This window comes from Danio aesculapii, chromosome 12 (genome assembly GCF_903798145.1).
Source record: "Danio aesculapii chromosome 12, fDanAes4.1, whole genome shotgun sequence".
Taxonomy (NCBI): domain Eukaryota; kingdom Metazoa; phylum Chordata; class Actinopteri; order Cypriniformes; family Danionidae; genus Danio; species Danio aesculapii.
In genome coordinates this window covers 31,220,442-31,247,645 of record NC_079446.1, presented here as the reverse complement: position 1 = coordinate 31,247,645, position 27,204 = coordinate 31,220,442, and the positions used below count along the sequence as shown (strand labels likewise).

At 40.2% G+C, this 27,204-nt stretch overlaps 1 protein-coding gene across 1 annotated transcript in view; it reads left to right on the top strand.

Moving 5' to 3' along the window:
* The first annotated feature begins 248 nt into the window (after positions 1-248).
* nrg3b (neuregulin 3b) overlaps positions 249-27,204 on the top strand; it is a 304,468-nt gene continuing 277,512 nt past the window's right edge. The window contains exon 1 of the mRNA XM_056470054.1: positions 249-2,230. Within this exon, the coding sequence (XP_056326029.1) occupies positions 1,372-2,230 (859 nt within the window). The 5' untranslated portion in view covers positions 249-1,371. The remainder of the gene's footprint in view (positions 2,231-27,204) is intronic.

The window sequence follows — 27,204 nt, the reverse complement described above, 5'->3', positions numbered from 1 at the left end:
CCCACCCTTCTCTGTGACACACACACATACACACAGAAGAAAACACACATGCAGACGCACACACTGCAGCCTCTAAGAAAAGCAGCCGCATCAGTTTTCAGAGCAGCACTCTCTCCTTTCCCCCCTCCCTTCTCTATCTCACTCTCTCCCAGTCTCATGCTCACCCACTCACTCTCCCTCCTCTTCTGCTTTCTATCCGTCGCACATTCTACTGCTTGCTCTCTCTCCCTCTCTTGTTTCCGCTCTCTCCCTCTCTCTCTCTCTCTCTCTCTCTCTCTCTCTCTCTCTCTGCTTGCTTCTCTCACACTCTGTGTGCCTGTGTTTCTGCCAAGGTCTGAGTCTTTCAGTGTGGGAATGTAGCAAGCTCAGAGACAGGACTGCCTTTGAATTCTGGTGCAATGACGGATGCAGGGCAGAAGCTCGGATGTGCACTGACAAAACGGGAGAACTGAGGGCAGGGATTGGGAAAAGGATCTGATGGATTTAACCCTCGCAGCCATCTCTGCCTGATCACAGTACATCATTCTCCCCCTCTCCGCTGTTCTCTCCTGTGGGGTGGATTACCGGCTACCCGTGTCCACTGATGCACCGCTGTAGAGACTAGAGGGAAGATCTTAGCTACGTAGCCAGAGACAAAGTGCCGTGTTGGGGGAGAAAGAGAGACGCAGAGCTGTCCCTTGAGTGGAGCTGTGCTTCTGCCACTACCTGAGCTTCTCCACACACATACACACACACACTCACACGCACAAACTCACACACAGAGGCAGGGCTGCGCCAGCCGCGACGACCGATGCGTTAATGCAGCTGTGAGAGAAGATCTGCAGCAGGGAGCTGCCCTCGCACAAACACTCACGGATTTACAAGGAAAATTTGACTCCAGGCAGAACACCGACGGATCTGCAAAACTTAATTTTTGTTCTATTTTTTGCCTCTATATATGGAACGTCTTGGGAATTACCTTTGGTTCTACGGAAGCTGAACTAAACAGAGGCTTGTTCCCAAAACCCGCTGTTCTTCCAAACCCAGTCCTATTAGGTTTCTGATCGAGTGCGAGTGTATGTGTGTGTATGTGCGTGTGTGTGTGTGCGTGTACGTGACTATTGGTGTCTACGGGATTTAGGGTTTGTTTACTGTGTTGTATAGAATTCATTTATTTATGTGTTTATATATGTATATACATATAGTTATATGTATATAAATATATATAAGCTGATGTTTGCTTTGCTTATCAAGTGAGTAGTCAGTATTGCATGTATCTGTAGCTGTGGAAGAGTGTTAAATGAATATTAATGAGATGCCCAGTTTTGGCTCCCTCCCCAGCCCCCTCCACTGCTTGCACTACTTCCTGGCTGGGCCCTGAACCCCAGAAGCATGAGTGAGAGAACAGCACTAGGGGCCACCATGGAGACCATGACCCTGGAGGAGCCCGGGGGTGAACAAGCCTCTCCCCGGGCCCCAGGGCCCCTCCGCTGTGGCCCCTGTGCAGTGTGGCCCCGCCAGCAGACCTGGCTTTGTGTTGTGCCCTTGCTGATGGGCTTTGTGGGCCTGGGCCTCAGCCTGATGCTTCTAAAATGGATTGTGGTGGGCTCAGTGCAGGATTACGTCCCAACTGATCTGGTGGACGCCAATCGCATTGGACAGGACCCGATTTTCCTATCTAAACCCAGTTCCCTGCCTAAGGGTTCTGATGCTTCAGCATCTACCACTTCCACCACGCCCTCAGTAGCTCCAGGTTCTGCGACTCGAGCAGCTGAGGGCACAGGTACAGTGCAAAGGACTCGAATTGGGCAGTCCTCAAACCACACGGCCAGTAGCAGTAGCAGCAGTGGAGGTGGCGGTGGGGGGTTAGGGGGAGGCTCAGGAAACAGAGCTCCACACCTGCATAACAGAGTAGGAACGCGAGTGACCAACACTACAACCATGACCCGGGCCACCAATCCTGCTCCACCGGGAGGAAAGGAGGTTACTCCGCGCAGCACCACTGTCCGAAAGCCCAACGGTGAGGGCGGGAGCCGAGGTGCATCACCTTCTGCACGAGCTGGGCCACCGAGTCCGACCACCACTAGCACGACAACCACTACGATTACAACGAGCACTACCACCACCCAAGCTGCCCAACCAACCTCTACCCCTGCATCCCCCTCCAAGCCTGGTCAACGCTGGAACCATGGGCGCTCCTCCAAGGGTCCTTCCACCAAACCTACTCGCCCACACCATCGCTTCAGGACACGTAAGTGTGATCAACTAAACGTCTTGGTTTTGTACATACATGGATGTGGATGTGCAGATATGCTTGTTTGCATAAGCTTGTCCCACTGTCTGTGATGATCCATGATTTTATGAAACACCTTTTTTCAGTTATATAGCCGCATTATTTGGTCAGTTCTGATTTAGTTTGCTTCTTAAAAAAAAATCCTTTCAAACTTCATTATAGATACCTATTCTAGCTCGCTTTCTGGCATTACAAAAGAGGCAGTGAAGCAGTCTAACAGTGTTCGTGCTTGCTGCTGAGTTCATTAGTTCTGCATGTTAATGAGATAGCACATAGGCAACTGTTTTTCATCTTTGTCTTTATCCTCTCTGTATCGTGTGGACACATCTGCCCACTTGCTCTGTTTGTTTCATATCAGTTTTCAGGAATAATGACTCCCAGTGCTGCAGCTTCCATTATTTTTCTCCACGCAATAGCATTAGCATGTATTCCCATATAAAGCAGGTCTGTTGTTAGAGAGAGATTTTGCCTGATCTAAAGCAGATGCTCAAGGTGAGAGGTGGAGAGACAGATAGAAAGCAAAAGAGGAAGTGTAGTAGTGCTAGAGAGGGTGCTGGCTGCTCTCGTCCTGTCAGTGGAGATCAGGTCTTAGGGTGGAGATTCCATTTAGATAAGTAAAGATATGAGTACTGCAGTAGGTATAGTAGGTAGACTTGAGGCAGTGGATACATGCTAAGACACTCACGAAGGGAGTGTGCGCACACACAAAAAAGAACTGATGATGAGAGATACGAGATTGCTGCAAATGGGAAATAGTATTTACATTGTTATCTGTGGCGGTCTGACTCTATGTATGTCCTTGTATGTCTGAATTATAATCCTGTTAGTTCCAGGGCTGTTTTAAAATTGTAGCTGTCAGGCTACAATCCACTCATAATTTAGTTAAGCTAGTTTTCTACAATTATTCTTTTAAACGCATATCTGAGGAAACTAGTTCACTACAAATAACATGGCTTTGCAATGCTACAGTATTTGCCTGTGTGAGAAAGACATTTCAGTTGGATTGTTTTTGGATTTTGTCACACAATGTAGCACTCACTGATAAAAGTAGCTTGTTCATGGAAAAGCTATGCTAAATCCAAAGAATCCAATCTACTGTCACGCTACTAAGTTAGTGAGTTTGTGTTAGTTACACTCCAGCACTGCTCAATTCATACCTGAATCCTGAGAGAATGTGCTATTCAGACAAAATCCTGGCTCAGTTTTCAGACTGAAAAATGATTTCGCTTTATTAAGGAATAGGAAATTGGGAATTAGCATTAGTCTGCATGCTAATTTGATATACTTCTGTAATCAAATGTGGAACGCTGTTTATTTATAAAGCAAGGTGTTAAAAACAGCCTATCAATTTTGTCTGTCAGCACCAATTAGCCAGCGTGAGTTTGAATGTCACCCAATCCTGGGACTTTAAACAGCCCTTTACAAAGAGAAGACAATTGCCGTGATAACTTAAATGCACGCATTACAGCTCCCGCTTCTTCCTCACACAGAGCACATAGAGGATTATACCATATACAAATTTAAGCTGTTAACCCTGGCTTGTGTGTTTTTGTAAGGGAAAAATCGAGTCAAGATCTGCATCTTTGTACCCCTTGGCGACATTTTCATTGCTATATAGTTATGTGTGACTATGTAAACTGGATCCAAGACCCTAGTCGTAACAGCGAGAACATAGCAAACTGCTTGTATAAAAAGAAGCTTATGTATAATTTAATGCCACACGTTCTCTCTTTCACAGTGCAGTGAATTTTCTCTCGAGCTGAAAGTGCCCCGGGGCGAATACTGATAAGGAAGGGGTGAGGGGCAAAAGAGGGCCCTGACTCTGGGGCCAAAGAAACTATGCTTACGGCCAGAGTTCTTCCAGACCACATGGCTGTCTTTTTCATTTATTTATACATTGACATTGTCTGTGCCAGGGTCAATATTAAAATTCAGAGGACCTGTGACAAGTTTTTATGGGTGGGCCCATTTCCCAGTCTGGATACCTATAGAGAAGGTTTTCAATGGTGCATCCTTACTACTGTAAATGTCCAAATATTACAACAAACAAGATATGTATTGGTTTTTGGTTGGATAAACTGTACGGTGAAATTTTTTTCTGTCATCAAATGTTTTAAACTATAACTTTAATTCGATGGTCTATTTGAGTATTAGTAGACTGTCTTCTTAATATCTGTTGATACTGCTCCTTGTACAGACATTTAACTGACTACAAGAAACTTTGCCAGTACATGTCAACTTACACCAACTCTAACCCTAACCCCAGCACAACAGTCTACTTATAATCTATTGAGAATTAGTTGGCATGTAGATGCAATGTAACCTAAATTCAACAAACGGACCATCAAAATAAAGTGTTACCGTTGAAGCTCAAAAAGCATTTCTTCTTGAGTTGAATAGCTGTTTGGCTGTCAGTTAGAAAGATCTAAAGCAAAGAACAGTTAGTTAAGTACATCTTTTAAAGAGTTACTTCACCCAAAAAATGACAATTATGTTACTAATCACTCACCCTCTTGTCATTCCAACCCTCAGAGACCTTTATTTGTTATGGGAACTTTTTTTTTTTACGTGAAATTTGAGAGCTTTTTGACATAGACAGCAAGGTTCCTGGCTTGTTCATAGTTCAGACAGAGATGAAAACATCGTCAACACAGACCATATGCCTTTAGTGGTTCAATCGGAATAGCATCATATAAAACATAAATAACAACTTAGTTTCTTCTCCTCCAGTATAGGGGTGCCTAAAATATCTTAATTTGTGTTCTGAAAATAAACAAGGATCTCAGGGGCTTGGAATAACATGAGACTGAGCAATTAATAACACATTTTTGGGGTTAACTAAGGCCCAATCCCAATTCAATTTTTTTACCCCTTCCCCTAGCCAGGGGTGCCCAAACTCGGTCCTAGAGGGCCAGTGTCCTGGAGAGTTTAGCTCCAACCCTAATCAAACACACCTAAACCAGCTAATCGAGCTCTTTCTAGATATACTAGAAACATTCTAGCAGGTGTGATTAAAGTAAGTTGCAGCTAAACTCTGCAGGACACTGGACCTCCAGGACCGAGTTTGGACACCCCTACCCTAGGCACTTAAAACAGAGTGTGAAGGGGAAGAGCTTCTAATTTGACCCCTAATAAATGGGACAGCACTACAACACCTGCACACGTCATCATATGTCATCGCAATCTCTTACTTCATATGAGATCAACGATGGCGACTGCTGTAGGCTAAGAGGCTAACACTTTAAAATAACCCACATAGCAAAATTTCCCTGTCCCAGCTCTGGCCCACACAATCAGCTTTTGCTTGGCTCAGATGCTGCATTGAATTACGGTGGACCACGTCTGGCTTCCAGACAAGGGCCAATCATGGACCATATCTGGCCCATGTTTAGACATGTTGGTATGTCAAGGCTGCAATGAAATTGATAAACCCATAAAGAATTGTGCTTAGGGCGTGTTTTTTATCGTAGTGACCTGATTGGTAGAATTTTTTTCTTTACTCAAAAATTATTTAAATGTATTTTAAATGTGAGCCAAGAAACACCAAACTTATGTGGCCCACATATCAGTTTTTAACATCTGGACCAAATTTTACATTTGAGATCTGGCCCATGTCTTGCGTACCACCTTAAAGATGGTCCCACCTCTGCCAAACCTGGGTTATGTTTGGCCCACAGCTTTATACCAAATCTGGGCCAGAATTCTTTGCCACGCACCCTTGCTGGCTTTTTATTGTTTATAGGGTTTCATTATGAAAATTACTGTGCATTTATTTTTACATTTCAGCTTGTTTTCCTGCACAGCTCTATATGATACATTAATGCAGTGATAGACTTTCTTCCTGAAAGAGTGTGGAATTTCTTTATATTGTGAAATACGAGATGGTTGGAGAGCAGATTTGGTTCTTGGAATAGATCGGCATCAAACAAGAGAGGTGTTATTGTTGGGCCAAGCTGTTTTATGAATAAGAATGGCAAACAGCAAAAGAGTAGTGGTCTGTAAGTTGGATTTTGAATGTGCAATATTGTGTCTGGTAATGCATCACTGTATAATATAATACAAGCCTGTTCCGCCCCTGCTTGGACTTACTCTCTGAGGATTGTCTGAGAGGGAACATGATGAAATGCACTGGTAGTGGCCATGTGCGAACACATTCATCTTTACGACTGCAAAATTATCTCATGTTTTGGTGAGGCTTGCACGGTAATGCACCAGGAGAGGCTTGTGTTGTATATTCCATAGGAGGCCAATTGAATAAGTGAGACACTAACATGGTTTTAAAATCGCCCCAATGAGAGGGCATCTCTCATTCGTATCTGTATTATTATCCCATTGTATTGAAGGATGACATGCAGCCGTCCATTAGCTGCAGCGCTGAAACCTGAACCGTTCATCTTCTTTCCTGTCTTCCAACTGTTTCTTTCACCCTGATGCGCATAAGCCTCCACCTTTGCATGTCCTACACTAATATTATTCTTTATCCACTCCTCCTCCTTTTCTTCCTTGTTTCCTTTTCTTACATGCCTGAGTTTTCTGTATGTGTTGTTTGTCTCTGTGTCCCATCTATGTCTGGGGTTGATTTGGCTCAGGGGGCCAAGCCTCATTACTTCCTGTGTATGGAGGCAGTGGGCGGCTGCCGCTCTAAATGCAGCTGGCTATCTGCCTTTGGGGGGGCAGGGATGCTTCTTCACTGACACATCATTGTGATTCCACGCACACCTTCCGCGGCACAGTCGGAAGCCGGCGTGGTTGAGCGGATTTTGTCAGGTATGAAAGCGAAGCGGCATCGGGGAGAGACACTGAGAACATGTCAGGCTAAAGCCCGGGGAAAGAAACATAGCCAGAAAATCACACACTCGCCGCTAAAATAGAGGGCTCGGGGAGGAGAAGCCTCTGACGTGGTGATTATTAATTTTGACGCGCTAACACGTAGCATGCACTCCAGTACTCCTGCTCACCGCAACCCCTGTGGCTCCTTTGGGGAAGGTGTACCATAAAATCATACACAGGGATTAAAGACAGAAATCCATTTAGCGCTGTCTCATGGGAGGTCAGCAAGGCTTTCATCCGGGCCAAGAGGAGCATAGTTCCAGCTGCTCCTGCCACACTGCTCTCCCCAGATACCAGCAACAGGGTAGCCACGTGATGCTCAAGCACCTATCACAGCCTTAGAGGCCCAGAGAGTAAAAGATGAACATCGAGAAGGAACTTCTGACTCCGCCTGATGTTTTCTAGGCTCTTCCAAAACGAAGTACCATACTTAACTGCTTTTATCTTTCAGATTAGCTGACTTTTTATCGGCGAGAAGTGACGTGACATTTTCAGCGGATGTCCAAGTTGTCCTCACGGTCTTTGTGTAACTGTGCACTTACAGACAATCCTCTTCGGAGCGGCCTTGTTTGTTACTGACATTTTAGTGTGCCACGAGTGTCGGGCTCTCTCCTCTGTCTGGAGAGGGGGCGAGATTAATGCGCCCCAGTGTGTACTTGCGGTAAGTGGCAGTGAAGGCCATCTTAGGCTTCTTTAATGTCACCATGTGATTTATGTGGACAAAATGTCCGCTGGGAAGCCAAGAGTTTGGGGGGACGGATGTTGCAGGGTAGGCTGAAATATTAATGCACAGAAAGAGAAACATGTAGAAAACATGTGGTTGGAAGGGTAAATAATTGATGGCGTCTTTTTAAAAGTGGTGGGGATGTCCCATTTCCAGTACTGTAAAATGGAGTCATGTATGCATGTTTTTCACCACAAAAGCCTTTCAACTCAGGAGAAAACCTTGCTGTAATGGCAAAGTGTTTCACGGACAAATATGCAATTCCGCAAACTGCTTGTACCTGTTAACTTTGATGCTATGGCAGGCAACTCTTCTCTTAACCTTTTGTAAAGTACAGATAAATAGGAATTACAAAAAGAAGCAGTGCAGAGAAAAACTGCATAGGAACTGTATTGAATTATTGGTATTTGGCACAGTTCCATACTGAAAAGATGTTATTTACTGATTTTTAAATTGTATTTATTTATTTATTTTGAACAAAACTGGTTTGTGCTGGTTTGGTAAACAAACCAGAGAGGTTTCAAGCCTATTATCAGTACTGGGACAGTACAGGGTGCTGCAACAGGAGGGTAAAGTTAAGGTGAGTCAAAGAACTCTGGTCAGAGAGGGGGCTTGTCCGGGAGGGCAATCCCACAGAGTGCATTCATAATTAAGAGGTTGAGTCAATATACTGTTCAGGTGGCACAGAAACTGTAGAGGCACCCTAGGGCACAAGTTCTGATAGCTGATAGAAAAGTAAACACAATATTATTCATGAAAAATTACTATTTATATTTGGTCATAATCTGTAACTTCTATAATCAGACAATTTATCAGAAACCTTTTACTGGGACACAACTGTATTGCAATGCCCCTGCATCTAACTCATATTCATTCATTCATTAATTCATTCATTCATTCAATCATTCATTTTCTTTTCAGCTTAGTCCCTTTATTAATCAGGGGTCGCCACAGAAGAATGAATCGCCAACTTATCAAGTATATGTTTTATGCAGTGGATGCCCTTCCAGCCACAACCCAACAATGGGAAACACCCATAGACTCTTGCATTCAAACACATGCACTACGGACAATTTAGCTTATTCAATTAACCTATAGCGCATGTCTTTTGACTGTGGGTGAAACCGGAGCACCTGGAGGAAATCCACGCGAGCCCGGGGAAAACTCCACACAGAAATGCCAACTGACCCAGTCTGGGCTCAAACCAGCAACTTTCTTACTGTGAGGTGATCACTGCTACCCACTGTGCCACCGTGATGCCCTAACCCATATGCATTCTTTTTTTAAAACACTACAGAAGAAAAAGTTGTAGTTTTAAAGAAGCACCATAAAGTTGGTCTATATGACTTTTAGCACTTAAGACTTTTGAAGCCATATGATAGTTTTGTATAAGAAAAAGATACCATACTGTCTATGTTGCTCTTTTATTCGTTGGTCTCTTATTGCCTTTTCCACCTCCTACCCATTTGTTCATAGGCTGAAACTCGCATCTTGTCCTATAACAAGATATGACATGACATTATTGCATATTGCAGTGGCAGAGTAAAGGGGATTACAGTTCAGTTATTGCATATCCTCTGTATTGAATTACGCAAGTTATCAGCTCGCCTCTGAATGGATAGATAAGCATAGATGGAAGTGACATTTGGGCTTTCTGCACCTGATACGTTGGAACGCTCATAAGAGGCTAAAGTACTTAGAGAAGAATGGTACCGTATGTATTTGTGGATGGAGACTCCATTTTGACACTTCTTTCTAGCTGGCACAGTGGCCTTTGGGGAGAGCAGGTGCTGTCAAGCTAAGATATTTTGCAGACCAGCACTGGAATGCAGCATTATCCACCTGCACTAGAGAAATTGTTAAAAAATATACATGAAAAACTTACTAATAATATAATTTTGCAATGGGTGACACAGTGAGTGGTTAGCACTGTTGCCTCACAGCAAGAAGGTCACTGGTTTGAGTCCCAGCTGGCCAGTTGGCATTTCTGTGTGGAGTTTCCATGTTTTCCCCGTGTTCACGTGGGTTTCCTCCAGGTTCCCCACAGTCCAAAGACATGCACTATAGGTGAATTGAATAAACTAAATTAGCTGTAGTTAATGTGTCTGAACGAGTGTGTATGGATGTTTCCCAGTTCTGGGTTGCAGCTGGAAGGGCATCCGCTGTGTAAAACATATGCTGGATAAGTTGGTGGTTCATTCTGCTGTGGAAACCCTAATGAGTAAAGGTACTAAAATGAAGGAAAATTTATGAATTAATGAATAATTATGAAATATTACATATCATTATATACATATGGCATACATAACATTATAAAGTATGCTGTGTAATGCTATATAAATGCTAAATGCTAAGTTAAATGCTTTATGTGACAGCCCTATCACTCTGCTGCCCAAAACTGGTCAGTATCCGAGTGGAAGACCACCTGGGAAAACTAGCCTTGCTGTTGAAAGTGGTGTTAGTGAGGCCAGCAGTGGGTGCTTACCCAGTGGAGTAGGGGTCTAACCCTGCTGTCCTGGCCAAATTCCCTCCATCAGTCCTTACCCATCATGGCCTTCTAATCATCCCCCTCCCCTGAATTGGCTCTATCACTGCCCCTCCTCTCCATCTGCAGCTGGTGTGTGCTGGTGAGGCACTGGGGCCGTTGTCCTGTGGCTTTTATTGCTTGTGGTGAACAAAAACACATATAAATACATTATAATATAATATAATATAATATAATATAATATAATATAATATAATATAATATAATATAATATAATATAATATAATATAATATAATATAATATAATATTTAGATAAAAAAAACTATTATTATTATTATTATTATTATTATTATTATTATCATTGGATAATTATTATTATTATTATTGAATAATAATAATAATAATAATCATCATCATAATAATTATTATTATGATGATGATTATTATTATTATTATTATTATGTTAAAGCAACGATAAGGGATTATACAAATAAATTTGGTACATTTTGTTGTCTTTTTTTTGACATTTCTGATTTGTTTGATGAATTTAACTTCTTAAAGAGGAAAGGAATTGTTATGTGAAGTGCATTCGAAAGCACCTATGACAGTGCTTCTCAAATTTTTATGAATCTTTCCCTGAACCCTGTTGTCACCCCGTTGTACCCCATCAGCGGCGTCCTTGAATATTGCTCTGAAAAAGCTATTTTGCAGTGAAAACCTTGAAAGGTCTTGCCTAAAACAAGCGACACATCATTCCTGACTTCCTCCTAATCAAAAAGGACATAAGGGACATTCTCAATAATTCTTTTCAGAGCTTTTCTTTAATATTGAAGAAATATTCCCCTGTGTACCTGGTTTGTGCATTATTCCAAAAATTGAGGCTTTCATTTTACTTTTATTTAATAGGTCTAATTTGTGAGGAAATTGGTTTAGAATGATGTTAAAAGCAACCTACAGGCCATACGTAGAATTAGTAGGTGAAGATGAAACAACAAAATGGATTCTGAAGCATCAGATATTTAGATTGTAAGCATTTTAATTAGAATATAATTTTTATTCTTACACAATATACATTGTTTGCCAAATGAGCTGAGAGTATATGTTTGTATTTAGTATAATGGAGAAAAAGAGAGCGTAAGCGTAGCTTTTTTAATGTGTTTGTAGGGATTTGTGTTCTGTGTGTATACAGTATGCATGCGTATAAGTGTGTGTGGGCGATGAAAGTGTACAGAGCTGTCCAGAGCAGTAGCATTGGGCTCATTGGTGTAATCCTGGTAAAAGCTTCGAAGGGATAATGTAAACGACTCCAATCTCAATGTTTTGCTCACCCCCAAACCCTGGCTCTCCTCTAATCTCCCATCTTCCATGTTTATCTCCCTTCCTCATTCCTCTTCTGTTTCCCAGTAACGATCCATGACCCGCGTTCCGCCCCAAAACAAAGTTTGCACATCTCCTGAATAATGAGAGGGAGAAACGCAAGTCTCAGGGACTCATCGACTCCAGCTACACGGAGGGCTTCTCAACTTGTCAGGCAACAGTGTGAATTATAAAATAGCGTGCTCTGCTGAGGATCTTCTCTCCACAACATCTCTCGCTTTCCATTTGAAGTGAAATATTAAATCATTGATAGTTGAGTTACACACCAACAATACCAAGCATTTCTTAAAGCACCTGTCACAGGCAGTCAGAGAGGAACTCCAGCACAGGGAATGTGTTTGATCTGCTCAACATGCAACAAAGCACATAAAAATAGCTCAGTCAAGAAAAAAAAAAAAGAATGCAGGAAGATGCACTTTGACGTCGACGCTGCTCTGGAGTGATGCCTTACTTGCAGTCATTTGCAGAGCATGACATCTAGTTTGTTCCTTTTACCTGAATATACTTGTTGTTGGAATCACATCCAGGTACATATTCAGGTGTCGGGTATGATTTGTTCTTCCTGGTATGCCAAATATTTCCAGATTTATTCTCTACTGTATTGTCATTTTGTTCTCAGCGTGAACATTTGGTCCATGTTTTCCCCATTCTCTTTGACTTTGAAAAAAAAGTGAAATGTTTATGTTTAAATAAAGAAGTGGCGTAGGTTTGGGCTTTTTCTGGCAGCCGGTGTTTATTCAGTTTATTCATTTATATTTACTTATGAGTGGTTAGTGAACTGCAGAAATGTCTATTACTGCATTCGGTTTCTACCTGTGATTCTGGTCCAGATGTCATTATTTAAAAATTTCAGGCAGCAGATTTATGGCTCTATTTTAATGATCTAGGCGCAAAGTCTGCGCTTTTGCTATTTAAAGGTGGAAAAATACGTTTTGAACACTGGCGCATGGTCTAAAAGGGTTGTGCATATTCTCTTAATGAGTTATGGATGTGTTTTGAGTATAATGTGCTATAATCCAATCAGAGTCTCATTTCCCATTCCCTTTAAGAGTCAGTTGCATCACGCCATGACGCATTTGCTATTTACAATAACGAACTTTGTAAGTGGAAAAACTGGTGGACATGGGAAGAGCCGGTGTGATCTGCCAGGAGAATTCTATGGATTACCTAGGGAGACAACATTTGTTTTCAAAATAAGTTGGAAAGTTCAGTTTCCAAGCTTTATGCAGGTATGTCTCTCATGTATTTGTGGAGCAAAGCCTCATGGGCGTGGCCCCATTAAAAATAACAAGCTCAGACTGAAGCTAGACATAGTGTTGGTTTCATACTGATTACTTTATTAAACAATGTTTGTGTTCAACATGCACTCACTGCATTTAAAGGTAGACACTTCAAGCTTTCTATACGTAGATATAAGTCTCATGTGTGTTTTGTTTTCGCAGAGTTTCAGTGCATTTTAGTAATGCATTTCTAAAAACAGTTTGCAGAGAGAGAAAAGAAAGAATGACTGCACAGTTTATTTTCCTTATTTTGCAAAAGCACACACTTTTGTTGTTATTGTGAGTGTACACAAAAAAGTAGACACCTAACAGATTCGATTGATGTATTGCTTTTATCTGTACGATCGAAACTGAAAGTGTAATTTAAGTTCTTTTCGGCGATATCAAGAGAAAGCGGTCTTTGACCCCTGAGGAGTAACACATCTCCTTTTCAGACTGGCACACCCATGAGTCCACAAAGTGGAATAAATGTATTTGTTATTTAACCAATGTGGCGCAAAACATGAAAATTAGGGTTGCGCTGGTCTGAAAATAGCAACAAACACATCTTGTGCCTTATTGCACCGGGTGTATGACAGGGCCCTTATTATGCTACCATCAGATTCTACCATACTGTGGTACCTATGCACATGCAGTCTTTTTTTCAGGAGTATATTCAAGGTAAATTCTGTGAGTTGGGAGGAAAAGAACTTGGATTGCATGACTACTAATTTCCAGAAAAGTCACCAGCTAGTAGAAAATTCACAGGTCACTGTTTACCTTATGAAAATGACTCACCGTACGCCTTGCGGCATCAGCGGTCTTGGCTGTTTTTGGCAAGTCCGATGCTGTGTTTACGGAGAACGTGTGAGAGGAGAGAATGTCCACGCAGCTGAGATGACGCGGGTGAGAAATAAAAGCGTGCATCATCTCTGTTGCCAGATTCATGCTGCTTGCTTTGTCGTGCACTAACAGTCATGTCTCGGTTGTGTCATTACTGTCAGCCGCTGCGTGACACATGATTAGTTTCAGGATGGCTTGCAAAAAAATTTGGACTTGTGTGCGAACACTCCAGTTGAAGTATGTCACAGCTGTTGGTGTGCTTTATTAACTGTATAATATTTATGAATGAGGTGGAACGGTGGCTTGGAGGTTAACATTGTTGGCTCACAGAAGAAGGTCGCTGGTTCAAGTCCCGGCTGGGTCAGTTGGCATTTCTATGTGGAGTTTGCATTTTTACCCTGTGGTTTCCTCCGGGTGCTCCGGTCTTCCCCACAGTATGCAGTATACGTAAGTGAATTAGGTAAACAAAATGAGTGTGTGTGTGTGTGAATGTGAGAGTGTATGGGTACTTTTCCAGTACTGGTTTGCAGGTGGAATGGCATCTGCTTCGTAAAACATGTGCTGGAATAGTTCGCGGTTCATTCTGCTGTGGTGACCCCTGATAATCAGGAACTAAGCTGAAGGAAAATGAATGAATGAATGTTTATGAATAGCGGCAATGATCAGTTGATCAGTCCGTTCATCCATCTATATGATGACCCATATGAATATTTATTTTATTATTAATTAATATGTATCCCCCTATCCCTAAACCCAACCCTCACAGAAAACATTCAGAATTTTTACATTTTCAAAACACCTTATTCTGTGTGATTTATGAGCTCTCCACAAGTCCCCACAAGGCCAAAAATTACTGGTAATGCAATAATTCATTTGGTCCCTATAACATCAGGAATATGTACACACACACACACACACACAAGGTGTTTTTTAAGGTGTTTCGAATTGCTAGGACACTAGGTGTGTCCTCATAAACTGTTTTAACCATTTAACTGCCTGCTCTGCCAAATGGTTGACCATATTTTGACTGTTTTAAATAATGGTTACACTACATAACATTGTTGGTTTACAAATAAAACCAAACAAACATAATACTGTTGCACTACTACACTTAATTTCGGTTGTATTGTAAAAAAAAACAAACAAACAAGGAAACATGTTAAATGAGAACTTGGTTGGCGCCAATAGCCTAGTGGTTAAGTGCGATGATATATAGCTCCATGGTGCTCATGGTGACCCTAGCGCGATTCCCGGCTAGAGGTCCTTTGCCGACCCTTCCCCTCTCTCTGCTCCTAATACTTTCCTGTATGGAACCTCCATTATTCTATCCAAATAAAAGGTGAAAACCCCTGGAAACAATCTGGAAAATGAGAATCCGAAATATTTTATGGCATACTTCAAAAAAATAAAGATTTAGTATTCAAAAATGTTTTATTTTTAATATTATTAAAAATAAATTGGTCATACACTTCACTTCACATTTTTAGTTTTCATAGTATATGTATTAATGCCGGTACTTAATACCGGAATTAATACTTCCATTTGGTTGAGGTTGATATTTTGGAAATTATTGGATGTGTTGAAAAAAATACATTGAGTGTGTTATTAGCGACATTAGGAGTTAAGAAATGCAATCCAATTTTTGTTTTCTTGGTGTTAAAGAGTTAACAAAGTAACACCTACTGTAGATATACTCATGTCATTATACAATTTTCTATCCTCGTAATCCACATTAACAAGTACAAACACACACACTCGCACCTACATACTTACAGTATATATCCATGCACATTTGATATTCAGCAGCTGAACTGGTGTGCTTCAGAATTAGTCGACTCTGGCAGAACTAAATGAGTCAGTGCAGACCCTAATGCTTACACACATACCCGGAGTTCATGTAGCACTTTGGCTGCGGAGTTCAAAGACTCCCCTTTTCACCTTGTCAAACATGCACATCTCTGCAAATATTTTGAGGTCTGCTTTCCAGCGCTCTCTCTCTCTCTCTCCATGGCATGGCTGTAGGCGTGCTGTGCATACAGGCCCTTCAACATTAAATATGAGCACTTTGATCCCAGCGTGGCATACTGCTCTGCTGGAATATGATAAGATGTGCTCAAGCATGCAGTCTCAACTAAAATTAAGGCTAGTGGCCTTTCCCACACCTGTCTTATCTTTCTCTGTGCGTATGTGTATGTGTGTGTCTCCCCTCTGGAACTCATTCAGCCATCTGGATGGAAGGCCTGTTAATGTAGCCTTTGTGAGCGTCTACCCCTCCCTCCTTAGTGATGGCTGACATCATAGTGTGGATGCCATTTGCCATTCGTCCAGCCTGGCCAGCAAATTTCAGAGGGAATAATAAAGATTATGGGAAGATATGGCTTAAAGATTTGAGTCACGGTAAACTGATGGATTTCTCTTTCTGGCCTACAGGCTCCCTGCTCCTTTTTTATATATATAATTTTTTCTGTTCAAAAGCAGTGTACATCTTTTCAAAGTACACCGTGACTGCTATAGATGTGTGTGAGAAGAGGATTTCAGCGTGGCAGTCAAAGTGTTGTGAAAGTGTTTTGTGTTATGTTGGGTGTGTGATGAAATGTGTTTATGCATTTATACTTTGCTCTTAATGCTCTCTGTTTAAAGCTTAGAGTCTACATTTGTTTGATCAAAAATACAGTATTTTTTGGTTATTATAGTGATATTCAAATTTTAAACACAATTTAAATGCTTTAATAGCAGACAAAATATAATTTATTCTGTTTTTTATATAATTTATTCTGTTTCTTAATTACTATAAGTAGATTTTTTGCTCAAGAAACACTTTTATTATTTGCCAAAATGTGATAAGATTTGTATTTAGTTACTTAGTGTTTTCATCTAGTTACTTAGCAATATTCTTTTTTCCATTTTCATTAAAAAATTTTGTTTAAAATATAAGTTTAGTTTTTATTTTAGGATGTATATATATATATATATATCTCCTCTGACCTCAACAAGGCATTTGCGCTCACAGAACTGTTGCTCACTGGATATTTTCTCTTTTACTGACCATTCTCTGTAAACCTAGATATGGTTGTGCGTAGGGCTGCAAAATTCTGGCTAAAATGAGAATCACAATTTTTTTTGCTTAAAATCAAGATCACAATTTTCAAGATTCTGTAGATGTAAAATAGAAGTTAATAGGCTATTATTATTGTTAATTTTCAAACATGTGGTAAAACAACAATAATAATATTAGTAATATAATAATAATAATACTATTAATATTAACAATAGGGTGACGCAGTGGCGCCGTAGGTAGTGCTGTCGCCTCACAGCAAGAAGGTTCCTGGTTCGAGCCTCGGCTGGGTAAGTTGGCGTTTCTGTGTGGAGTTTGCTTGTTCTCCCTGTATTCGTGTGGGTCCGATTTCCCCCACAATCCAAAGACATGCGGTACAGGTGAATTCTGCTGACATCAGTTTAATGGCTTCAGCCACAATATTTTTTTGTTAACAGGGAATGATGCACAAAGTTAAAGCTCCCCCCACTACTTAATATTCTGTTGGAAATACATCAACATACTGAAATAAAAGTCTTAGCAACTTCTGATTCACACAGATTTTAACGCACAGTAGTAAATTTAGTTTTAATAAACTATAATAACTCTTATACTATAATATACTATAATATATAACTATAATTTAAAACTAAAATGTTTATATTTTAAATGTGTGTATTTCTAAATATTTTATTAGAACATCATATACAAGATGGTACTGTAATGTTATCTTATAAACCTATTCATTCATTCATTTTCCTTCAGCTTAGTCTCTTTATTCCTAAGGGGTCGTCACAGCCGAATGAATGCCAACTTATCTAGCATATGTTTTACACACTGGATGCCTTTCCAGCTGCAACCCAGTACTGGGAAACATCCATACACACTCATTCACACACAAACACTACAGCCAATTTAGTTTATTCAATTCACCCATAGTGCATGTCTTTGGACTGGAGCTGCCTGAAAAAACCCAGGCGAACATGGGGAGAACATGCAAACTCCACACAGAAATGCCAACTGGCCCAGCCAGGACTCGAACCAGTGACCTTCTTGCTGTGAGTCGACAGTTCTAACCACTGAGCCACCGTGTCGCCTGCCATATAAACCCAATGTTTGTGTCTTTTCCTACTTGATAGCACTCCGCATCGCTTCAAGTTGTGTCATGACAGTTATAGATGTATGTGTGAGATCATGTTTTCACCATGCCGTCTACTGCAAGCAATCTTGGTGACATGGGCTGTTGCGATGGATGATTTTTCTGTTCCGTCATGGAGCTCAGTTTGTCCAGAGAGCAGCGAAACAGCCTGGAGGCAGAGTGTTTATAATAGAGCAGTGGAGAGGTAAGGCTGTGATGCCTGCCTCTCACTGCTCAATGTCAAAAGGCCAACCAGAGACACTTGTTGTGGTAGATTGCTTGAAGATTGGTTAGATTGCCAATGCCTTTTGTGTGTGTGCGCGTGTGTGTGTGCATGACGTTTTGAGAGAGTGTATGCGTGAAAAACGAGTGTGTGTTTTACATGTTTGGGTGCAGCGCAAGGAGCGTGTGGTGCTAAATATATTCATGATACGGGACGTGACGACTCTGTGATTCAGGCAAGCTCTATCTTGCTTCAGGTCAAACCCAGGGCGAACCCATCAAAAACAGGGTGTGCATGAGGGTGGGGGGTGGGGGGGATTCAGCACTTGTTTTTTTTAAAAATCCACAACAGCTGTGTGGTTTGCGTACTATTTAATAAATACTGTGTGTGTGCGTGTGTGTGTGTGTGTGTGCGTGTGTGTGTGTTCTAGATTATGTCATTTGTGTGTGTTTGTCCAGATGTGGCCAGCTGTGGATCTGGTGTCCTAGATAAGCATGTGCTGGACTCCTCCAGGGCATCAGTGAGCTCTGCTTTGGGCAGTGGCTTTGGGCTCTCAGTGTCATCTCTCATTACAGATGCAGAGATAAACTCATCCGACACTCAGGAGAGAAGTGTGTTCTTTGTGCATGAATCAGACAAATTGTTCAGACAATCTGCTTGTGATCTTAAAAAGGCATTTGATTGGGGTGATGATAGCCACTCATGCAGACATTGAAAAGCGGATGTGACCAAAAGGGGACTTTTTTTTTTTTTTTTGCCTATTCATCATTGTACAGTTGGTACAGCAGAGATTGACGCTTACTTTTTCAGACTGAGCACATTAAAAAATTTTAGGAGAGCAGTGAAAATGTTTAAAATAAATAGTGTTTTACTTTAATAAATGTACATGGGGAAATCTTTAAAAGCAAAGTTGTTTCATATGAATACAATGAGCACACTAGGTTTTATTTTGTTTGTGTTTATGATTAATTTATGTAGCACTGTTGTCCTGCGACACATGACATTTTTTTCCTCTATATGTCCACACATGTAGCGGAACGACAGTGAAGCTTGACTTGACTTGACTTGATGCATGTCTGTGCCTGTTTTTTCCCCCAACCTTTTGCAGAATATCTGTTTTGTGTTCAACAGAAGAAAGAAATTCATAAAAGTGTCTAAGTTTTGTGCATGAATAAATGATTTGATTTTTGAGTGACCTATTCCTAATATATTAGCATAAATTATTAGCGTACAATATGTGTGTATGAATGCATGTATGTATGTATCTATGTATATTTGTTTGTTTGTTTAAAGTTTTTTTTTAATTAATTTTTTCAGTTAATTCTATCATTGATATTTTTCCATATTTGTTTTTTAAAAAGATTGTTGCACTCAAAATCAAACTGCTTCAAGTGTATAGAGGCAAAAAATAAATAAATAAAATAAAATAAAATAAAATGGCATCCACTGTGTAAAACATATGCTAGATAAGTTGGTGGTTCATTCCGCTGTGGCGACGCCTGATGAATAAAGGGACTAAGGTGAAGGAAAATGAATGAATGAGTGAAATAAAAAAATGTATACATTCATTAAAATAATATTAATAAAAAAATAAATTGGGCGATGCAGTGGCACAGTAGGTAGTGCTGTCGCCTCACAGCAAGAGGGTCGCTGTTTCGAGCCTCGGCTAGGTCAGTAGGCGTTTCTGTGTGGAGTTTGCATGTTCTCCCTGCGTTTGCGTGGGTTTCCTCACGGTGCTCTTGTTTCCCCCACAGTCCAAAAATATGTGGTACAGGTGAATTGGGTAGGCTCATAGTGTATGAGTGTGTGAATGTATATAAATGTTTCCCAGAGATGGGTTGCAGCATCCGCTGCGTAAAACATATGCTGGATAAGTTGGCAGTTCATTCCGCTGTGGCGACCCCAGATCCATAAAGGGACTAAGCCGAAAAGAAAATGAATGAATAAAAATTAATTTAAAAAAGATTCAACAAACAATTAAAATAAGGTGCAGAATGCAAATCAAGTTAATTAGTGTTTTAGATTTTTATTTACTTGCTTTTACTTTACTTACTTTTATTTACTTTATAACTATTTGGCACTAGAGTTTATGTAGTAACATTTTTGTAGACTGGGCGACACAGTGGCTCAGTGGTTAGCACTGTCGCTTCACAGCAAGAGGGTCACTGGTTCAAGTTCCGACTGGGTCAGTTGATATTTCTGTGTGGAATTCTCCCCATGTTGGCGTGGGTGTCCTTCGGGTGCTCCGGTTTCCCCGACAGTCCAAAGACATGCGCTATGGGTGAATTGAATAAACTAAATTGGCCGTAGTGTATGTGTGTGAATGAGAGTGTATGGATGTTTCCCAGTACTGGGTTACAGCTGGAAGGGCATCTGGTGTGCAAAACATGCTGGATAAGTTGGCTGTTCATTCCGCTGTTGTGACCCCTTTTAAATAAAGGGACTAAGCCGAAGGAAATTAATGAATGAATGAATTTTTGTAGACCCACTTTTGTCTGGATTTAATTAGATGTGTAGGCAATCATTTTTTTGATTTTATTGTTATTTCTTTGGGCGGTGTGGTGCCTCAGTGGTTAGCACTGTCAACTCACAACAAGAAGGTTGATGGTTCGAGTCCCAGCTGAACCAGTTGGCATTTCTGTGTGGAGTTTGCATGTTCTCTCCATGTTGGTGTGGGTTTACTCCGGGTGCTCCAGTTCCCCCACAGTCCAAAGATGAATCGGATGAACTAAATTGTCCGTAGTGTATGTGTGTGATTGTGAGAGTGTATGGGAATTTCCCAGTACTGGGTTGCACCTGTTCATTTTTCTGTGGCGACCCCAGACAAAATAAAGGCACTAAGCCGAAGGAAAATAAATGAATGAATGTTATTTCTTTTACATTTTAAACTTCAACTCAAAACACTAATAAATAAATAAAAATTTTATTTAATCTTTAGTAAATCTAGTAATGAAGATCCTTTTTATCCCTTTTACCGCTTCATCGACAATGACATAATTAGTTTTTTTGTGCTTGAAGAGCTCTTAAAATTGTGACTTTTGAAAGCCACTGCATTCAAGGTACACATATTGCATTGTGCACGATTGCTTTACCCTTCGCAACACATATCCTTGATGTTGGTAGCTCTGAGCGCTACTGTTTGATCTGAAGGCACTTATAGTTTCCATCTGCTGCCTTTCACATCATCACAGCTCGGCTTGGAATCAGCCAATCAGCATTATCATGATGTCATATTCCTGAGGCTCCAGTATGACTGAGCACATTTTTGCTTGAGTGATTAAAAATGTGTGCGTTACAAAAGATTTCAATTTGCACATCGCTGACACTCGGGAGTCCTGCACCAGGCAAGCAACTGTCATGGAAATCTGCTTGAAACGCTACCTGCTAAAGCTTTCTTCGGGTATTATACAGTAAAGTTGCATGGCAGAGGCAGGTGAGAGTCTCCCTTTTTGTCCTCTGTCAGGACTGCACAGGACAAACATTGCTCTGAGGGCCTGAGGGAAAGGCAGATTAATGCAACGGGCTTGAATATTTTATATCAAATGTATTAAAGCCTCATGCCGCCTCACTCTTTTTCCATCAGTCTGTAGTCACAGGTCCTGCAGGGTGACTTTGGCTCGAGCGGAGGGAGGGAAGCCCCATTCCAGCACTCGCACTCTTGTTTGTCACATTTTCTTACCACATTATTTGATCACTTCGTGCAACACCTCCTGTTTGATTTATTTGCCTTTTTGCAAATTTATGATACAGAAGAGCTGCCTGCCAGTGTGCCGTTCCTTGCCATTTCTCACCCTGCTTCGTAAGCTGTCAGCGAATGCGCGAAGGAATATTCGTCTGCTTTGGTTTCATCATTATTTCTGACTGTTCTCTCATTTCACCTGCAGCAGAGGCTTAAATCTTCCCTACACAATGGACATGTGTTGTATTCCTGCTATATGATATGTCTGCATCATGCCTGCAGTTTGTAAATCTAGTTTAAGAGGATTAGGCCTGACAGCGTCTGCCTCTGTGAGGTCTGCTTAGCAGCGGATGACGCCGGAATGATGCATGTCGGGAACGGGATGCCGCTGTGATCCTGCACTGATCACCGCCGCCCCCTACTGGCCTGGAGGAACACCGCTCTTCTGATTGACACTAGATCCTCTCATAGACAATAAAAGAATCAAAGGGCCCGCATCACGAAGCGCACTCTCCCACTCATGTGTAATGAGAGCACTTCAGCGACTGTTGTGCCTGATGCTCCGGTTTGACCAGCGCATTGCCTTAGACATAAAGGAATGCCAGAGTCCAGGATCCTCATAGTGCAGAGATCAAAGTGATATATTCTCTCCAACGCACTAAATTAAATCTCGGCACACTGGGCGAAGTGCACCTTGCCAACGGTAAGGGTGTATTTAAGTCTGGCCACACAAGCTCATTCGATCACTGGCTGCGGTGGCAGCTGCTATGCCTTGCTTGTGTTTTTCTCCTCGCTCGGGCTTATTCATTATGCATACTGTTTAAAATGTCACTCTCCATTTACTGCTGGTCCTAAAACCCTGGGGCTTTGTGCTGAGTAAAGTGTATCCTCCGAGTTCCCATGTGTCTGCTGTTTCTCTCTGTTGTTCCCCCATACTCGTCTTTTGATGGAGACGGAATGCTATCCGTTCTGCTTTCGGTCTCTTCTTGTATATCTCTATCAGTTTCCCTTCATCCGTCTTTACCGCATATAGCCATTGGTGGTGTTTTTTTTCCCCCTGCTCTCTGTGGTGTTATGGTTTTCATTTCATCTGTTATTTCTCTTGCTTTTCATCCCTTCTGCTGCTTCTCGCTCAGTTAGGTACATCCACTGCTGGCTGTCATCTCTGGCTCACTGTTTTATTAAAAATGATTGTGTTTCATCAAGGTTGCATGATAACAATTAGCTGATGGAGTATGCGGCAAGGTGAAGCAGAGCTTTAATAAAGATTACATCAGCCAATATGAATACAGGAGCCTTCCAGAACATTATGTAAATTGTAAAGTAAATAAATACTTTCATTCATTCATTTTCCTTCAGCTTAGACTCTTCCGCCACAGCAAAATGAACCGCCAACTATTTCAGCATTTGTTTTACACAGCAGATGCGGTCACACTTTATTTTGATGGTCCGTTTGTTGAATTTAAGTTACATTGCATCTAAATGTCTTCTAATTCTTATTAGATTATAAGTTAGGATTGGGGTTAGGATTAGGGTTAGTGTAAATTGACAGTCTACTAAGACTCAAATGGACTATCAAAATAAAGTGATACCGCAGATGCCTTTCCAGTACTGGGAAACACCTATACGCATACACATACACTAATACACTACGGCCAATTTGGTTTATTTAATTCACTTATGGTGCATGTCTTTGGACTGTGGGAGAAACCGGAGCACCCAGAGGAAACCCACAAGAACACAGGAAGAACATGCAAACTCCACACAGAAATGCCAACTGGCTTAGCCAGGACTCGAACCAGCGACCTTCTTGCTGTGAGGCGACAGTGCTAATCTGTATATAAATACTGAATATTTAAATTAGACACTTTGAATGACAAAAAAGCCTGACTCCATTTTTGACTAATGTAAATTGTCCTTCTAAATGGCAAAGATTTGACAACGAATATGGTTGGATATTGGTTTAGATTTCGTTATTCAATTATAATCCGTTTTACAAGCTCTTGTTGGGAAAAAGGAATATATTTTTTATTATTTTTGTGTCTTTTTCTTTTCATGAAAAAATTGTATTTGTACATCTCTCTCTCTCTCTCTCTCTCTCTCTCTCTCTCTCACTCTCTCTCAGGTAACTTTATTTTACATTTAAGCTGGGTACAATTAATATCATTTTTTTATCATTTCATGTTTTATCTTTTTATACAGATTTTTGTAATTAATTCAGTTGTTACCATAGATAAATATTGACATTAAATCATTTAATTTTCATGTATTTATGAATTACTTTTGAGTTAACATCAACACCTAATTGCTCCATATTGTAATACAATACAAACTAGAAATGTAGTTTTTCACCATCATACTGATAACTTTTTAGTCGTTCGGCAGAACTACAGTTCGAACCGCTGTCGTTAAATACCCATTCTTACAAAATTAAATGATAAAATATACTGTGAAGCTTTTTAACTTGGTGCATAATGAAAACCCAAATGTTACAAATAAATAGAAGGATCCAAGCTATACAGTTCAGTGTGCTTATTTTTAACAGATGATATAGTCAAAACCAACACTTCTCTGCAGATTCCAAATATAAAGCTGTAAAATAAAGAATAAAAACTATAATCTATAATCTTTTAAAGGGAGATAGGATCAAAACACAAGATGACAGCATAACTACACCAGCTGTGCATTTCCTAGGTGGTTGAATGTGTAAAAAGACAAGAAGAATTCTGTCTTCCAGTGACACAAAGCATTTCTTTCTTCTGCTGAACACAAAAGAAGATATTTTCAAGAATGTTGGCAACAAAACGGTTTCTGTTACCATTGACTTACACTGTATTGACAATAAAACATGAGGCTTTTTGCTGAATATCTTTTGTGAAGAAGAAAAGATTTTTTATTTTGGAACAAACTATTCCCTTTAAGCTCCCAGTAAACAGCTGGATTACGCACATACACACAGAGCAAAGGATGAGTTTTAGGATTTTATGAATTATTATCTGGATTGTGATTAATCTGAAATGCAATGTTTACCCAGTTCTACAAATAACATGAAAAAGCATCAGTAGTCCAAATGACTTTTGGAGTCTTAATCAACATGATAAATGTATGTGATTTACCAAACAGATTTAAGACATTCATATTCAGTGATAATCTTTTCCTCCACTGAGCTGTTAACTCGAGAACCATTGTGAACGGATCATTGAGCCAGACTGTAAGTCTGTATTGGTGAGCAAATCATTCTTTTGAGCTGGTGAGCTTTCAGTGAACCGTTTGATCTAGTTTACAAGTCACACTTAATGATTCATGAGTAAATAACTGAATTTGTATTTATGGGTACACTGTCACTTTAAAGGGCCATTTCAGATTGATTTGACTTTTACTCTGTGCTCATGTTGATTTAGTTCAGGGATATTTTAATAAACTGAATTGAATTACTATGAGTTTACTGTTCAAATGATAGGGCTGGGCGAATAATCAAAAACTAATTAAAATCGACATTCAGAACCTACAATTGATCAAATTTTTCCAGTTTCAGAAGTGTTATTGCAGAGAAACACAAACAACATGCAGAATAAATGCACGACTGCTGATTTATACCAACAAAATCTCACAGCAATTCGTAACTTTTTGATTTAGCAGCTAATTCGTATGAATTCGTACAATCTCATTAGTACAATTTAGTACTATTTACTTATCCCCCGATGACAGTTGTGTGTAGAGGTGGGCTTTAGTGCCACGCCTCCTTTTTAAACTCTTACTTTTTCATATGACTGAACTTGTACAAATTTGTACGAATTAGCCACTAAACCGACAAAACATAAAATACTTACGTTTCCTCGTGAGATCAGGCTGTTTATAATTCTGCGGCCAATTTGCAGCCACATCTGTTCTCTGTTCAAGTAGGTCGATGGACCCATTCTTGAGCCTTATGTTGCACTACATTGACGATGACTGGAAGTTGTGTCAGAGATGGCAAAAAGATGGCATATTTTCCATTACTGTACATTAAAATTATTATTTACATTTAAAATATTTCTTCTGTTTATTTGTATAAATGCACTGTTTAAAATATTATTTACAGGGTATACAAGAGTATACATTTACAGTTATTTTAATTAGAAGAGATACTGCTTATTTTCTACTTTTTTTTAATACGAAAAACATTGAAAATTATTTATTTTTGCAGGTTTGTTATTTTCATTTTTTATTATTAAAAAAGTGATTGTTCATTTTAAGCAATGTGTGTTTTAATTTCAGTTGCTAAACGTTGATGCTCATTAAATAATCATAGATAGTAGATAGTGTGTGTTTCCTTCAATTTTTTTAAAATCAGGTAATGCACCATTCAGAAATCTATCTCTTGTAATTTGTGAACATATTTACTGTACAAAACTTGTCAGTGAACTATGAGGGCAAAATAAATAAATAAATAAAACAATCATTTGTTTTACAAACAAATTTCTAATCTCAAGGCAGAAACTCAATGCATTTAGGCTTGTAAACATGGTCAAGAGGATCTGCTGCAGTTCAAACTAAACATCAGAATGGGGAAGAAAAGTGATTTAAGTGACTTTGAACATGGAATGGTTGTTGGTACTAGACGGGCTGGTCAGAGTATTTCAGAAACAGCTGATCTACTGGGATTTTCACGGACCACCATCTCTACGGTTTAGAATGATCAGAAAAAGAGAAAATATTCAGTGAGCAGCAGTTCTGTGGGCGCAAATGTCTTGTTGATGCCAGAGGTCAGAGGAGAATGGCCAGACTGGTTTGAGCTGATAGAAAGGCAACAGTAACTCAAATAACCACTCATTACAACCGAGGTATGCAGAAGAGCATTTCTGAATGCACAACACATCCAACCTAAGATCAGGTTTCTTGAACATAAAAATGAGTTCACTGTACTCAAGTGGCCTCCACAGTCACAGATCTCAATCCAATGGAGCACTTTTGGGATGTGGTGAAATGGGAAATTTACATCATAGATGTGTGATGCTATCATGTCAATATGGACCAAAATCTCTAAGGATTATTTCCAGTATTTTGTTGAATCTATGCCACTAAGGATTAAGGCAGATCTGAAGGCAAAAGGGGGTCCAACCCATTACTAGGAAGGTGTACCTAATAAAGTGGCCGTCGAGTGTTTATAGACAACTTTAAACACACAACAAATACTACAGTAACTGTTGCAGTGGTTACACCATCATACTAAAATCAGGCTTATTAATTTGTATTAAGTAGTTTTCTTTTTAATCTGTTCGTTTAGATGTTACATCACACATTTTTGATGCACACTTGAGCTTCCCTCATAAAACATTCTCCCGGCACAGTGTGGCTGA